This window comes from Pseudonaja textilis, chromosome 1 (genome assembly GCF_049901715.1).
Source record: "Pseudonaja textilis isolate UNSWEBS1 chromosome 1, rPseTex1.2, whole genome shotgun sequence".
NCBI lineage: Eukaryota > Metazoa > Chordata > Lepidosauria > Squamata > Elapidae > Pseudonaja > Pseudonaja textilis.
In genome coordinates, this window is record NC_141990.1 from 71,824,611 (window position 1) to 71,840,925 (window position 16,315).

The following is a 16,315-nucleotide window of genomic DNA, read 5'->3' on the forward strand; positions in this document are numbered from 1 at the left end:
ACACCTAACAGAATATTTTTCTTCTGATAAACATCTCTGGTCCTTCTATTATTATTCATAAAAGAATAACATGCCACCACCAGTCTAGTTCCGTGCTGAAGGGCACAATGAAGCAGGAAAACATCACATAGGCTTCAATCTCCAGCCCTCTCCTATATTAATGAATTCACTGAGGCGTAGTCTCTTTAAATATTTTGCATCTCATTTGCAATCTGGACTGAGCTGCCATTTATGAAATAAGCTACTAACAAGTTCCCTTATCCATTTGTTGAATGTTATGTCTAGAGTTCCTCCCATTTGTTTCTCAACCGCTTCACAATTTCTCATACCTCACTGGTCTAGAATAGCTAGAGAAAGGCCTAGGGAAGAATCGTAGGAGCCTAATAAACAAACAAACAAAAATAATAATTTTCCTTCAGATAACCTGATCAAAACTATTAAGTAGTTTTTTAGGTCAAACATAGTGTTTTGAATTGGTCCAGAAGGGTGTCATCACCAATATGAAAATATATTGAGGGATCCCAAACTAACAGAAATAGACTCCCAGTCTTGCTTTATCAAGAAGGCATTTAAGGTGGTATCTGCCAAGGCAGGCCTGAAGCCAAAGTAAAGAAAATCATTCTTGAAATGATCAGTTCAAGTACCACACTACAAAAGGTGGTATTAGCAGCCAGCCTACAAATGTTTTTAATCTTCCCAATTTATGTAAGGTTTCATCATGGTAGCCTACTCATCTCTTTTGAAGAAGTTACTATCACCATTTCTTTCAAAAAGGTATTTCTGACTTCTTATAGACCCCACAGCCAATCTCCTCTCTTTACTCTCCCAAGGCAGGGCTATAGTCAAGCCAAATTTAACTATCCTGTCTTCATCAAGCCTACTAACCAAAATTCATGCCACACAAGTGACCCAGATAGCAAAATCCATTAACTGGCTTGCCTAAAATTGTCCACACAGGTACAACCCTGTTTATCCGCCAACGCCCTGCAACTAGCCACCTCATCCTTACAAGGGTGCAATTCCTTTACCGGACAAGATGGCATTTCATCCCAGAGGTGGTATTCAACCGGTTTGCACCTACTAGGGAGAACCGATAGCAGTTATTTGGCATGGGTCACCGAACCGGTGCAATCCTTGGCTGGCCATACCCCCAACCCGGTCACCCAGTCGCTCACTTGCAATCGCTCTCCTAGCTTTCCGTTCCCCACGTCCTCTTTCTCCCCGGGGGAAAAAGAAGAAAGGCATGGACGCTGCAAATATCGCTTTCCCCGTGTCAGTTAAAGTGTCGGGAGTGAGAAAGAGTGCGGTCTGACAGAGGGGATGGAGGAATCCACTCAAGCCTTGGAGAAATTTAAAGGAGCTGCTTTCAAAATGCTTGTCTGTTAACTGGTGTGTGTACCTGTGTGTGTGTGAGAAAGAAGGTAGAGAAAGAAAAAAAGAGATCACTCTGTGTCACATGACCACCAAGCACGCCCACCGTCACATGACAAGCCACACCCACCAAATAAGCCACGCCCACAGAACCGATAGTAAACAAAAATTGAACTCCACCAGTTTCAGCCCCTAGCCTAGAAGCACAACTTGTTCAACTGTCTCCAAGCTCCTGTTGGATTCCAGCCCTTCTTCAGACATTAAGCTTCAGAGCACAGTTTTCCAAACTTGGCAATTTTAAGATGTGTAGACTTCAACTTCCAGGATTCCCCAGCCAGCAAGAGAATTCTGGGAGTTGAAGTGCACACACCATAAAATTAACATCTTTGAAAAACACTGATGGAAGTCATTCCCTGACTTGCTGAATCTTTGGGTGAAACGACGCACTCCACTATAGACTCGCCGTTCTTGCCGTCGAAACCAGCCCAGGTCATCCTACTGCCCGGTCCCTCCGGCTCCTTCTTTCTCCTAGTTACTCACCACCGTCTCCGGCAATTGCCGCGTATTGCTGCTCCCCATCCCAATCAGCCTCCCAAACCCCGGGGCAGCAACTGCTCCCTTGCTGGTGGCGCAGAGACAACGAAGGGTACTGCTCAGTCAGAACCAGCAACGGCCGGATAACCGCCAGCAGCGCCCAAAAGAACTTCAGCGCCTCTGCAACGCTTGGCCACGAGCCCCGACTGCCGCAAGCGGGTGCCATCTTCCTACCACGCCTGCGCAGATTAATCTATCTTTTTCGCGTTTCCCCTCCCTCAGAGACCCGGGCAACCAGCGGGCGAGCGAGTTGCTTTCTGGGAATTGTAGTTCTATGCCCTGAATTCTACTGCGCTGAGTATGGAGCGCGAAACTACGAATACCGAGATGCTCCGGCAAGGTTTTCGGCTCTGCGAGCGGAATGCGGAAGCGAACGAAGTAAAGCACCTTTCGCAAGAGTTTTTTTCTGGGTTTGTTTTCCTCTGGGAAAATGGAGGAGTCTGCATGTTACCGTTGTATTGAATGCAGTACAAAAGCGAGTGAGCTGTACAAGGATTATCAACGTGGTGTGTTGCGGATCTCTATCTGCGTGAGTTATGTGAAGAAGCAGGAATTTCGAATTGATAGATCCACCTTGCATTGATATTATGGTAGTTATTCAATATTAGTTCCCGGATCCAAGAGGATCTTAGAATTCTTAGCGTAATCCTTGACGGGAAGAGTATCGACGTCCTCTCTGAATTTTGAAGTTTTACCTTTAGGTTTAGTGCTAATTATAAATCTTATTTATAGTGAGGTTTTATTTCTGTTCAACATGAAGTCCTTTACAGCCTGGAGATATTTGAAAGCTTTTTTAAGTTAGGGGTTCCTAATGTTTTTTTGCCGTCGCACCTCCCTTTATCTTAATGTACACACGTCCCCTAAAAATCCAAAACACCAAAATGAACACAAATGAACAATGACAATAATGCAATGGAACTGTGAGAAAGTTGGAATTATTTTAACAATGTGACTAAAAGATTCTTCATACCCGGACTTTGTACTGCCCCAAAAGGGGAGGTACATCTCACAATTTGGAAAACCTTGGCTTCTAGCGATCCAACCCTAAAACCCTAAACTTGCAAGACGTTTGTTCAGACAATTCCCCATCCTAAAGCAAGGCTAGTGTTTGTGTGTCTCTGAAACATGTAGGGGATACTCAGCATAATCTTGTTTAACCTAGATGTCCTGTTACGTATTGGTAAAATATATTATGGGATGTGAAACTGTAGTGGTAGAAAATACACTGAGCCTAACATGGATATGATTTATTATTTTCCAAATGTGCTGTGTGGATTTCTTCTTTTGAGAACTGTGTATATCGTTTATCACATTGTTAAAACAATATGTTCCTTAATAGATTTCACACAATATTTGATTAAACATTTCCATGTTTCATCTCTCTGATATTGCTGTCATGCTCCTCAAACTCCTGTCTATCTGTTTTTTTCAATTACTTTATTTCTAGTCCAATCCACTCCAGCATTATTTAGTTACTTTGAATTCAGCTGGCTTTTTATGACTATAGATGTTTTTAAAAACTTTTTTATAGCTGTCTTTAGTGTTTAATTGAATTCAAATGCAAATATATGTTTCAGTAAAATTGAATGAACAGTTATGATGGAAGATACCTGCTTGGTAACAATACAGTTGTGTTTAAAAGTTAGTGAACCCTTTTGAATTTCCAATATTTCTGCACAAATGCTGTATGTTCTAAAACATGATCTGTTCTCCACACAATTCCTAGAATTAGGTGAAGAGAACCCAATTAAATAAAAGAATTGAAAATGTATTTGTTCATTTATTCACTGAGGAAAATTATGCAAAGCTACAAATTTATTTGTGACAACAGAATGTGAACCTCTAGGCTTATCATTTGAAGGGTAAACTGGAGTCAAGTATTTCAATCAATGGGATGATAATCAAGTGTGACTGTGGCAAGTTGTGCCTTATTAAATAACGGAAGTCTGATCTTTACAGCTCACTTTGTGTGAAAATGTGTGCTTGAATAAAATGAGATTTCTGAGAACTTTTGAAAAGCAGTTGCTGATGCTCAGCAGGCTGGAAAAGATTACAGGACTATTTTCAAAGAGTTCAGATTCCATTAGTCAAGCAGATCATGTACAAATGGAGGCAATTCAACCTCATGTTTACCTTTTCTAGGCTTGGTTGACCAACCAAGATCACCCCAAAAGCAAGTTACGTAATACTCTGGGAACGCTTTAAAAAAACCCAGGATAATGTCTATATGTACTAAAGGCTCTCTTGCATTGGCCATTGTCAGTGTTCATGGCACAACCATCTGGAAAACTCTGAATAACAATGGTGCCCATGGCAGAGTTGCAAGAAGAAAGCCACTATTCTCTAAAAAGAACATTGCTGCCCATCTACATTTTGTGAGAGACCATGTGGATAAGCCAAGAGGCTAAAGTTTTGTGGATAGATGAATCCAAAATAGAACCTTTTGGTTTGAATGAAAAGCATTATGTTCGGTAAAAGACAAACACTATATTCCAGGATCCTATCTGAAACATGAGGGTGGCAGTGGCACCTGGACCAAGATAACTTTTGAATTATATCAGCAAATTTTACAGGAAAATGTCAGAGTCCATGAACTAAAGCTCAAGGGAAAGTGGGTCATGCAGCAACACATTGACCCAAAACATACAAGCTTAACCAAAAAATGGTTAAAGCAAAAGAAACTTCATGTTTTTAAATGGCCAAGTCAAAATCCTAAATTAATCTTAATCCTTGATCCTAAAGAAATGCGGAAGTACCTGAAGCGGAAGTTCATGTGAGGAAGCCCACCAATATCTCTTATAGCAGTTCTGTAAAGAGAAATGGGCTAAACTTTTTCCAAGCTGATGTGCAGGATTGATCAACAGTTACTGGAAATATTTTGATGCAGTTATTGCTGCCCAAGAAGGGCACACCAATTACTGAAAGCCATAGTTCATATACTTTTGGCACACACAAATATGAAGTTTTGGATCATTTGCCTCAATAAATAAATGAACTAGTATAATGTTTTTGACTTAATTGTTTGATTGGGTTCTGTTTATCTAGTTTTAGGAGTTGTAACTGGAGAATAGATCAGGTTTTATTGATCTATTGTTTATCTAATTTTACTAATGCTGTAACATTGAAAATTCAAAATGACTCTCAAACTTAAGCATTGCTATATATGTGAACTAGTAATAGTATATATGAAACTTATCCTGGAATCGATGACAACTAGAACATAAGTCAGCAGTCAAAATGATAAATGGGCAAATATAATGTAACTGTGCGTTGGCAGAAGTGTGGTTTCCAGATCTCAGAATTAACCATTTACTATAATTTTCATTTTTGGGCACCAAACTGTTAAAGAGAAAACAGAGTACATAAAAAAGGAAGAGGAAAATTAGGTGACTGAAAATTAGGTCTCATGAGGAGAGAGTATGACATGTTCTCAGAAATCTAAATGTGCCCAGAGGCCACAAAAGAGTGAGGAGGCCTGTCATGGGCCGCTATGTCACATGGAATTGAAATTCAAGGGAATGAAAGGCCCGTAATTGAGCAAAAGGAAATAACGGAGATTCCCTGGCACAGGGTTGTTCTTTTCTACTTCTGCTATTTTCTCCCATTGACTACAGTTCAATTCAGCACAGCCATTATCCTTCAGCCTCCTTTATTTTTTGAAATAAGTTTTTGGGGAGAAAGGAAAATATCATTTAAGTAAGATGCTTAAAGATGCTTCACTTCCCTCATGAAACACTTTCTGTTTCAAAAATAAATAAAAAAAGTAGTTTCCACAATAATGGCAACTGACAGCTAGTATAACTACTAGAAGAACTGGATACCATAGCGCTGTAGTGGGAAGAGTCAATATAAGAGGTTTTAACTACAGTTGTATCTTTCCAATGTCAACCTTCTATAGCAGGTTTATTATTTCAAACCTAATAAAACAGATTTTGGTTAATGTAAAAACTAAAATGGAGGTTCTTGGTTATAATCTCCACTATATTTTACTAACTGGATACCTGTGCTTCGCTACGATACTATGTGATTGTGCTTAGTTTTGGGGGAGGAACATAAGGGGCGGGGGGAACTACCTCTGCCTATCAGCATCCAGTGGTATTCATCTGGCTAGCGTCTTGTCAGTGTGTGAGAGAGTTGAGGGCTGCATGGAAACTGAAACAGTATTTGCTGTGTAAGTAAGGAGACAGCAAGGAGCCTGGGCCCGGCTTAGGTCAACTGTTCTGTACTACAGCTGCTTGCTGCTCTGAAACTGAAATTCCTCTCCTGCTTGTGTTTTGCATTTGGAACAGATTTCTTTTCAAGTGGGGAAGAGGAGTAGAACTCCTTAGCATCAGAGCATGTTAATAATAATATATGAAATACTAATGCTCTGATGGTCATTTTGAAAAATCCTTTCTTAGTGGAACCTACGTGCCAAATTTCAAGTTTGTAGGCTTTACGGTTCTGGAGATTTTGTGATTATACGTGAGTGGCATTTCCTTATTTAAATATATAGATTTTATCAAAGAAGTTTTATAGCAAGAATGAAATCAAACTTAGCAGTTAATATTCACTTGCATCAAATAGCAGTTGAAATGTATATTTATGTAATTATGATGCCAATCAAAATGTGAGATACCATCCTTTTCCTTGATCAAATATATTCTATGGATTAGAAGTGTTTCTGTGTATTTTTTCTGGAAGTTGGTGAACACAGTCTCATGTCTTGAATAAAGCATATGTTAGTACTGTTTAAAAAAAATCAAGTAAATATACCATGATATAGTTCCAGCAAATGTAACAAACAACGAAATTCTAATCTCCCTGATCTCTGCATGCCTTAAAGTTCCCCATAATATTAAAATGTAGCCCCCAACCACCCAGAGGTGATTTGTCCTTTTTTTAATCCTTATCTTTTTCAGCTCTGCATTATTTTTAAGATAAATATAATGAACAGTTCAACAATATGTAATTATGCAATAGACATATCATGGCAAAATCAGATTTGCTGTGCATTTCCTAATAATCCCCAGTGTTCAAGTTGTCTCTTCCACTGCTGCGGCATGCAAACTGCCCCCTGCCCCCCCCCCCCCCGTGATCTATGACTGGTGTATGTCTGGAATGCATTTGTATTTCCTGTGTTGAAAGACCAGATCATGTTTTTATGATCTCATAGATTATCTTGTAAACAAACCATAAATTTAGCTTTGCATTTTCAAATGCATATATATGTATTTTGATACAAGTTAAAAGTTCTTCACAAATGAATGCATCTTTTTAATCTTAACTTTTTGCATTGGTTGTATGTCTGAACCCTGGCTAATTTTTTAAAACATAATTTTGATTTTTATTAATGAAATAAAAGCATAAGGAAAAACAAAACAGTAAAAAGTAGAGGGAGAATAGAATACATACATCTGTTATTTATCTTTAAAAATTATTATTAATAACACAGTGCATTAACTACACTGGCGTGAGGATTGGAGTAAGAATTCAAAAACTGAGATTTAATATAGTGGTTAAAAATAATAAAATAATTTTTAAAAGAGCAAAAAAGAAAAAATGTGCCTGTAAGAAAAAACATCCAAATATCCTTGCCTTTTTCATTTTTTCTTTTATGTTCTTTTTTTCCCTAATCACAACCTGCTATTTAAATATTTTTATATTGTGTTAAAAATGTATTACTTATCTCTGTTTAAATTGTTTTGATTATTTCTTCAAATCATTTCTCTTTACACTTGCTAAACTTAATACCGGGTAAAAAATGAAAATATTACTTTCTTTTATTGTTGTGACAGAAATATTACTTTGTGAAAACTACAGTATAAAACTTAAAATAATATCCTTGATAACTCTTGATTCATAAGAGAACTTTAAAAATTCTTAAGAGTTTTTAATAAGTGTTTCTTTTCTGTAATGTTACTGCAAATATTACATTGCTTTTCCTTTGTTACCTTCAGAAATCTTGCCAGAAGCCAGTGGACAAATATATAGAATATGATCTTGTCATCATCTTAATTAATGCTATCTTATGCAAAGCACAAGCATACAGACATATCTTGTTCAATACAAAAATAAATGTAAGTTTCTGTTGTATCTGCTTCTTGTCTTAATTTGCCCTAGGATCTGTCAATCTTGCTCCAAGCTAATGAAAAAGCTAATTTGCTTTGGACCTGGCAATATTAACTTTAATTGGCTTTCTATGCTAAAAATTGCAATATTGGATTTAACTTTTAAAAGTTTAAAAATCCTAATTGAGGAATTGATCAAAATAAAGGACACTTTGGAGATGTACTGGACAACTATAGCCACTATTAAACAGCATGGCTTTGGATAACTATACAATACACAGAGAGAATTAATAACATCTATGTTTTCTGGAAGTCTCTCTATACATTGCAGTTCAATGCTGTTGTTTAGTGGACAAATCATTTTAACTGGAACTTCCTGATTCCTGCCTTGAATGATCTTTTGGCCTACAACTAACAGCCACTCCTCTGGCATCTGTTATTGTTGCTTCTACTCTTTCAATTCTTTTTATCTACCGTCTGAACGATTATATCATAGTTAATTGGAAGTCAACTTAGTGCTTGTTTCCATTTTGTGTCTGATATCTAATATGTATTAATACTTCACAATATGATGCTTAACACCATCAATTTCCATGCCCTGAAATGTAGGCTTTACATGTAGATTTTTATAGTTATATAAAATTGAAATATAGGCTGTATATGTAAAATTTGGATCTGGTACAAATCCATGAATTAAGTTGGGAGTCTAGGACTAGATCCCAGTCTGAGCTGAGTTCTGTATCAGATTCATTTCTAATATATGAAGTCATTCAAGACTTCAAAGCATGTCCCATAGCTTGGTTAGCTGTTCTTCGGTGGATGAGCTCAAATGACCTGTACAGGCTTTCTTAACTGTATTAGTAAAACATGATAAGCCTACCAGGCTTATCAATGTTTTGATTGTACAGTATTGGCATTTGACATTAATATTCTTTCCTACCGCAGATTCATGGGAAGCTTTGCATATTTTGTTTACTTTGCGAAGCTTATCTCAGGTGGCTGCAGTTACAGGATTCAAGTCAAAGTACTGATCCTGATGATTTCATTAGATATGCCAAGGAATGGGATTTCTATCGAATGTTTGGAATAGCATCTTTGGGTAAGATCAAATATTTGTTGTGGGCAAGTATTGTTTCTGTTCTTTTAAGCAGCAGCATTTAAACATTGACAGTTGCTTCAAGTGCACTAAAATTCTTAAAATGTGTTTGTGATATATATTCAGGTAGCCAGTATTTCTCTTGTTTTCACTGAATTTGGCTAGAAGATATCTGACATTTAAAAGATTGCAGCATACCATGAAAAAGCATATGTATAGACACGTTGTATTACATGTATGAAAGCAAATATTTTCCAGGAGATAGTGTCTAGAAAGGGCCTAGGAGACCCAAGGACAAATGCCTGTTCAAGCCTAAATCCCATGGCTTTTTTTTAAAAAAAATATTTATCTCAGATTCTTCAAAACTGGAAATTATATTTGTGTAAAATACAATTATTTCAATTCATAAAAATCAAATATTCTGATATATAATTCTAATGGTTTCAGAATTGTGTGTGTGTGTGTGTGTCTATACGCACGTACGTATATATGATTAACTACTGATTAGTTCTATAGTAGCAATAGCACTTATATACTGCTTCACAATGCTTTTATAGCCCTCTCTAAGCGATTTATAGAGTCAGCATATTTCCCCAACAATTTGGGTCTTCATTTTACCTACCTCAGAAAGATGAAAGGCTGAGTCAACCTTGAGCCTGGTGAGATTCGAATTGCCAAATTGCAGGCAGCCGGTAGTCAGCAGAAGTAGTCTGCAGTACTGCATTCTAACCACTGTACCACCCTGGCTCATGATAATGTATATTATAGTAATGTATATATTGATGCTGCTTTGAAGTTTTTAGTATTTATTTCTTTGTATACTGTATATACTGCTAGGAGATATTTTGAATATCAATAATACAACAACATTAATAAATATAATAATTGCTGTAACAGCGAGAGAACCCATTTTTCTTTGCGCTACTATATCTGGGCTGCAACAATCAATAGATGGCAAGAAAGAGATATAGAAAGCTATTACATATTGTTGACATCTAGCGGCTGTCAGATTTTTACAGCCTGGATATGGTAGCCCTGACCTTTCAGCTAGCTTCTGTCAATCTAAAATTGGCCAGTGAAGCTTTACTAGTTAGGGTTGGACAGTTCACACGTTAAAGTGGCTTGAAACTACAATACCTAAATTACAAGTTCTTAGGCCTAATCCAAACCAAATGCATGCCTTCCAAAAGAAAATTTAAAAATGCATGTGTGTAAGATGTACTAAAATACTATATAGCTATTTAATTAAGGAACTTTTTATGATATCACCTCTTTTCCCTGAATGATTTTTTTTCTACTCATACAGAACAAACTGCCTTTTTGACTGGCATCTTCACTGCTCTGTGGTTAGTAAAATCTGCTGTCCTGAAAACCAAGGCAGATTTTGTATTTCTTCTGAAAGCATTGCTGTTATCCAGCTATGGAAAACTTCTACTGATTCCAGCAGTTATTTGGGAGCATGACTACACTGATTTGTGTCTCAAGCTCATTAAAGTGTTTGTGTTGACCTCAAACTTTCAAGCAATTAGAGGTATTTTTCTAATTTAACTTCACTATTACAGTCATGCTGTTCAGGGGTAGATTTTCCAGCAGAGTTTCCACTACTTGAAACAGATAGACATATAGCAGTAAGATTTAGGGAAGGAAGCTGTATTTAGAGAACTGAAATTCTTGAAAGAGGCATTTCATTTCTTTGTTAAAACCCTAAATACATAGAAATTGATATAGTATGCAAAAGACAGCAAAAATGCAAACACAATCCTTGATTCTAGTTAAAAACCATGGTTAAAACTTTAAATATATAACAAATGTTTAGTTTCTATATCTAGATTTTGTTAATTTTGTCTTGGAAAAATAAATAAGAGTGGCATTATTCATATACAAAATATTTTTCTACCCTAGAATTTGTTTATTTTTCTAATTCTTTGCCAATGAAATAGCAATAAATTTCAGATATGTTCTTAAGTACTGTACTATATTCTCTATTGTGTCTGAGTTTTTAAGTAACCTGAACAACATCACTTCTGGTGCAGTAATTTTGAATTCTTTTTCCTATTTTGTCTTTATCAGATACAAAAACTTTCCAAATGTCAAGTTTTTAAAATAAAATGTAATAACGACAACATATGCCAATATAATACTGATTTGGGCATAGGTATCACTATTAACATTGAATAGCTATATTTGAAAAGAATACCAGAATTGAATATTACTGAATTATTCATTTTTCTAATGTTGATACTGTGCTCAGCAAGGAAAGGCTTATTACAAATGCAATACTCCTATGATTTTACAATTAATTTGTCAACTAGTTATATAATTCAGATTTGATTTCCTTTATCTTTTCATTTATGTGGTAATTACGTGTTTCAAGTTGTATATTAAAAAAAATAATAGAATACCTTTGCAGGTGAAGAAGGGAATCCCTTAGTGGCAATAGATTCCAAGACATTCAGCTTCCTCATCTAATGTCTTGCTGAGTCACAAACTGCCTTCTCACAACAGACTAACCATATTGTACAGGTGAAACTCGAAAAATTAGAATATCATGCAAAAGTTCATTTATTTCAGTAATGCAATTTAAAAGGTGAAACTAATATATGAGATAGACTCATTACATGCAAAGCAAGATAGTTCAAGCCATGATGTGTCATAATTGTGATGATTATGGCTTACAGCTCATGAAAACCCAAAATCCACAATCTCAGAAAATTAGAATATTACATGCAATCAATAAAACAAGGATTGTACATAGAACAATGTCGGACCTCTGAAAAGTATAAGTGTTCATATGTACTCAGTACTTGGTTTGGGCCCCTTTTGCAGCAATTACTGCCTCAATGCAGCGTGGCATGGAAGCTATCAGCCTGTGGCACTGCTGAGGTGTTATGGAAGACCAGGATGCTTCAATAGCGGCCTTCAGCTCTTCTGCATTGTTCGGTCTCATGTCTCTCATCTTTCTCTTGGCAATGCCCCATAGATTCTCTAAGGGGTTCAGGTCAGGCGAGTTTGCTGGCCAACCAAGCACAGAAATCCCATGGTCATTGAACCAGGTTTTGGTGCTTTTGGCAGTGTGGGCAGGTGCCAAGTCCTGCTGGAAAATGAAATCAGCATCCCCATAAAGCTCATCTGTGGAAGGAAGCATGAAGTGCTCCAAAATCTCCTGGTAGACGGCTGCGTTGACCCTGGACTTAATGAAGCAAATGACATGGCTCCCCAAATCAACACAGACTGTGGAAACTTCATACTGGACTTCAAGCATCTTGCAGTGTGTGCCTCTCCAGTCTTCCTCCAGATTCTGGGTCCTTGGTTTCCAAATGAAATCCAAAAGTTGCTCTCATCAGAAAAGAGGACTTTGGACCACTGAGCAACAGACCAGTTCTGTTTTTCTTTAGCCCAGGTAAGACACTTCTGATGTTTGTTGTTCAGGAGCGGCTTGACAAGAGGAACAAGACATTTGAAGCCCATGTCCAGGATCCGTCTGTGTGTGGTGGCTCTTGATGCACTGACTCCAGCCTCAGTCCACTCCTTGTGAAACTTTTGAATGGCCTTTTCCTGACAATCCTCTCCAGGCTGCAGTCATCCCATGCAGTCATCCCATGCACCTTTTTCTTCCACACTTTTCCCCTCCACATAACTTTCTATTAATGTGCTTTGATACAACACTCTGGGAACATCCAACTTCGTTTGCAATTACCTTTTCCGGCTTTCCTTCCTTATGGAGGGTGTCAGTGATGGTTTTCTGCACAACTGTCAGGTCAGCAGTCTTTCCCATGATTGTGATTCCTACTGAACCAGACTGAGAGACCCTTTAAAGGCTCAGGAACCCTTTGCAGGTGTTTGGGCTTAATTAGCTGATTAGAGTGGGACACTTTGAGCCTAGAATATTGAACCTTTTCACAATATTCTAATTTTCTGAGATTGTGGATTTGGGGTTTTCATGAGCTGTAAGCCACAGTCATCTCAATTATGACACATCACGGCTTGAACTATCTTGCTTTGCATGTAATGAGTCTATCTCATATATTAGTTTCACCTTTTAAGTTGCATTACTGAAATAAATCAACTTTTGCACAATATTCTAATTTTTTGAGTTTCACCTGTACAAGTTTCAGTGACAGATGTGCTGCCTTGCCTTTATCAGTACAACTTCCTCTGCATGTACAAACCTCACTGTCATCTCCTAAGGATATGGAATTGTTCCCTTTGTGAAGCCTTTATTGAAAAATAAATTATTACAGGTGATTAGAAGGAAAAGCTAACTTTAAACAAGGTAGCCTGCTAAAATAAACATGAAGCCCCCTACTTATACTTACAATCTTAGACTCAAACCAGGCTAGAACTCCAATTCAGAATCTTTATGAATTAAATTACTGGGTTTACATTTGCATTCTATTGTTGTGTTCCCCCACCCCCCAAATGTTGTTTTCAGCCCCATACACTTCATTCATTACAAGAATGAAATCTCTTTCAAATCCTTCTTCTAATTTGTTTTTAACATCCCTGTCAGGTTTATAGCCTTGGTGATTTGGCATCCAAATATTAAACAAGCCCATCCCTGCTTAGCTTCTGAGCCAAAACGAGGTCATCCATCTCATTTGCCAGAAATAACATTTGTCCATACTAATTTGTTTCGTATTGTTATGGAAGCCTAATGGGAACCCCATCACATTCTCTTCTTCTTTTGTTTTGCAGTTACTTTGAATACTAGCCGCAAACTGTGCCTGATGGTCATTTTGAATGGATTGCTTTTCGAAAATGGCATCATTTACTTGTTCCAGAAAATAGGATGGGATGTCTGAGGCAATCTTGTTTCCTTAGGATGATAGTGAAAATATTTTAAGATGTAGAAGATACTGCGTTTCAAATCATTCACTTCATCACCGGTCAGTATTTGATCATTCTAAGCAAAGTTTAGAAAGAAATGCTGAATGTAAATGAAACTTTCTATGCCAAACCAACCAACTGACCCATAGTAATTTAAGAGTGATGCACTGATATCTAATTTTTATAACAATTCTGCTATTTTTGATGTGATGGTGTTGTGTTGAAGTAAGAATATTGCTCTTTTATATAGTTTCAGATTACATAGCTGTTCTGGTTTTTTCTCCTCCTGCATTGCTTTGTATTTAAAAGAAAAAAAGGTGTGTGACAAAACAAGAAAAAAACCAGCTTGACTTAAAGGTGTGTTCTAACAGCTACGCATAAAATAACAATAAAGTAGTTTCAGTTTGATATTTCTGGCAATTAATGCTACTGGAAACACTGGAAATATATTTTTATTTGTGGAGTACTCATACTTTTAAGTTGATATTTATACATCCTCCAAGGAACAAATATAATTTTGTAGACATATTTATAAATAAAGGGGTTTTTATGACTAAAGGCAATCTGTCTCTTTAAGAAACAATATTAGACCCACATATTTAGGAGTAAGCTTCAAGGCAGTGAAGTTACAGAAGTATGCAAATGATTGAACAAATACTATTTGATATTATTACTGCTTCATTAAAAGTAAGCTTGGCAATGTCATCCTATGATGTTTACTCAGAAAAAGTTGTAGAGAACTATAGTCACTTCCCAATAAGTGTTATTTTGTTCTGAGCTTCACAAGTTACCTGAACATGAACTGAATCTGCACTAAAATGATTTGAAAAATATTTTTAAATTATCTCTCTTGAAATGGCTCCAGTGGAAATAAATTATGTGACTATCACTGAGGGGGGGGGGGAAATCTAAATTTATATGAATGTTTAATTCCAATTCCAAACTGTGGAATCAATTTAGGCTAGTACAGGATAATAAGAGCCAATATTGTCTAATTTAAATCATTTTAAAGCTAAGCAGGTTTTGGATGTGCAAAACTATTAGTAGATCATCTTTAACAGTTAAAGTTTAATCAATACTATTCTTATTATGAAGAAAGTGACAAGACTTTATTAGAAAGAAATAAAGGAACAAAGTTTATCCATATATTACCAAACCCCTCATTGTCATGACATTTTCTGGATAAAAATGGTGCATCATAGGCCAACAGTTTTTGAATAAAGAGACCTCAAATGGGCTAACTTATGGTATGTGTCCAAAATCCAGGACCCATGACTCCCAAAGGATTGAAGCTCTATGCCTGTTTCAGTATTATTGGTTCATGCTACATTGCTGGGCTGCTGCCTCAGTCATGTAACCTTCATTTTCAAAGTTCTGTGGCAGTTCCCAGTCTTGCAATCCCTTGGTCCATGCCCCATCCAGAAGTAGCCATTTACCTGCCTGCTAAAGAGGGAGGGGAAGAGGGAAGGAAGGAAGGAAGGAAGGAAGGAAGGAAGGAAGGAAGGAAGGAAGGAAGGAAGGAAGGAAGAACAAGGAGGAAGGAACCCCCATACATCCTGCTCTGGAATTGGTTTGAGTAATGACAAAAGAAGGAGTATTATGATTAAAGGTAGTTCTCAACTTATGACCACAAGTGAGCCCAAACTTTCTGTGGCTAAATGAAACATTTGTTAAGTCAATCTTGCCCCATTTTATGACTTTTCTTGCCACAGTTGTTAAGTGAATCTGGCATCTCCATTGACTTTGCTTGTCAGAAGGTCACAAAAGGTGCTCACATGACTCACATGAGACACAGCAGCTGTCATAAATATCAGTCAGTTGCCAAGTATCTGAAATTTGATCACGTGACCATGGGGATGCTGTAATGGTGAGAAAAACTGTCATATGTCACTTTGTTCATTGTGACTTTGAATGGTTACTAAATGAACTATTGTAAGTCGAGGACTACCCATAATTATATTTTGAAAGTTAATTGTTAAAACAGTTTTTTTTAAGTTTCAGAAAACCAGGTCATATCTAGATATTAGATAAATACAGTACTGAACTTTCATTTTTCCTGACTAGCTAATAACAGCAATAGCAGTAGCACTTAGATTTATATACCGCTTTATAGTGCTTTACAGCCCTCTCTAAGCGGTTTACAGAGTCAGCATATTGCCCCAAACAATCTGGGTCCTCATTTTACCGACTTCAGAAGGATGAAAGGATGGGTCAGCCTGGTGAAATTCGAACTGCCAAATTGCAGGCTGCCAGTAGTTAGCAGAAGTAGCTGTAGTATTGCATTCTAACCACTGCACCACCATGGCCCCTCTAAGCTACTATACAGAAGGCAAGAGCTATTTTGAGAATTGGCAGTTGGTCTTACCAAGTCAGTGAA

At 37.1% G+C, this 16,315-nt stretch overlaps 2 protein-coding genes across 8 annotated transcripts in view; one reads left to right on the forward strand and one right to left on the reverse strand.

The window, feature by feature from the left end:
• TTC13 (tetratricopeptide repeat domain 13) overlaps nt 1-2,149 on the reverse strand; it is a 34,968-nt gene extending 32,819 nt beyond the window's left edge. For 3 of the 5 annotated variants that reach the window (XR_015744374.1, XM_026705166.2, XM_026705165.2), the window contains exon 1: nt 1,912-2,149. Coding sequence is in view for 4 of the 5 variants with exons in the window: in XM_026705166.2 (XP_026560951.1) it covers nt 1,912-2,131 (220 nt within the window). In the remaining variant the exon portion in view is untranslated. Of the gene's footprint in view, nt 1-1,834 lie in introns of all 5 variants that reach the window. The other 2 variants (XM_087937706.1, XM_087937712.1) reach the window with 2 other exon arrangements.
• A 161-nt stretch (nt 2,150-2,310) lies between these two features.
• Nucleotides 2,311-14,404, forward strand: ARV1 (ARV1 fatty acid homeostasis modulator). Of its 3 annotated transcripts, none has more exons than XM_087937851.1 (5): nt 2,311-2,503; nt 7,905-8,024; nt 8,961-9,114; nt 10,418-10,642; nt 13,807-14,404. In XM_087937851.1, the coding sequence occupies exons 1-5, from the start codon at nt 2,396-2,398 to the stop codon at nt 13,911-13,913; spliced, it is 714 nt and encodes a 237-aa protein (XP_087793977.1). In that variant the 5' UTR covers nt 2,311-2,395; the 3' UTR covers nt 13,914-14,404. The 3 variants fall into 3 exon arrangements, with proteins under 3 accessions (XP_087793977.1, XP_026560947.1, XP_026560948.1); XM_026705162.2 differs by having other exon boundaries at nt 2,314-2,494; XM_026705163.2 differs by having other exon boundaries at nt 2,325-2,555.
• The last annotated feature ends 1,911 nt before the right edge of the window (nt 14,405-16,315 follow it).

Coding starts and splice junctions, on each gene's coding strand:
- ARV1 (XM_087937851.1), top strand. CDS start 2,396: ATGGAGGAGTCTGCATGTTACCGTTGTATTGAATGCAGTACAAAAGCG. Junction 2,504..7,904: donor TCTCTATCTGCGTGAGTTAT/GTGAAGAAGCAG, acceptor TGTTACCTTCAG/AAATCTTGCCAGAAGCCAGT. Junction 9,115..10,417: donor GTTTGGAATAGCATCTTTGG/GTAAGATCAAAT, acceptor CTACTCATACAG/AACAAACTGCCTTTTTGACT.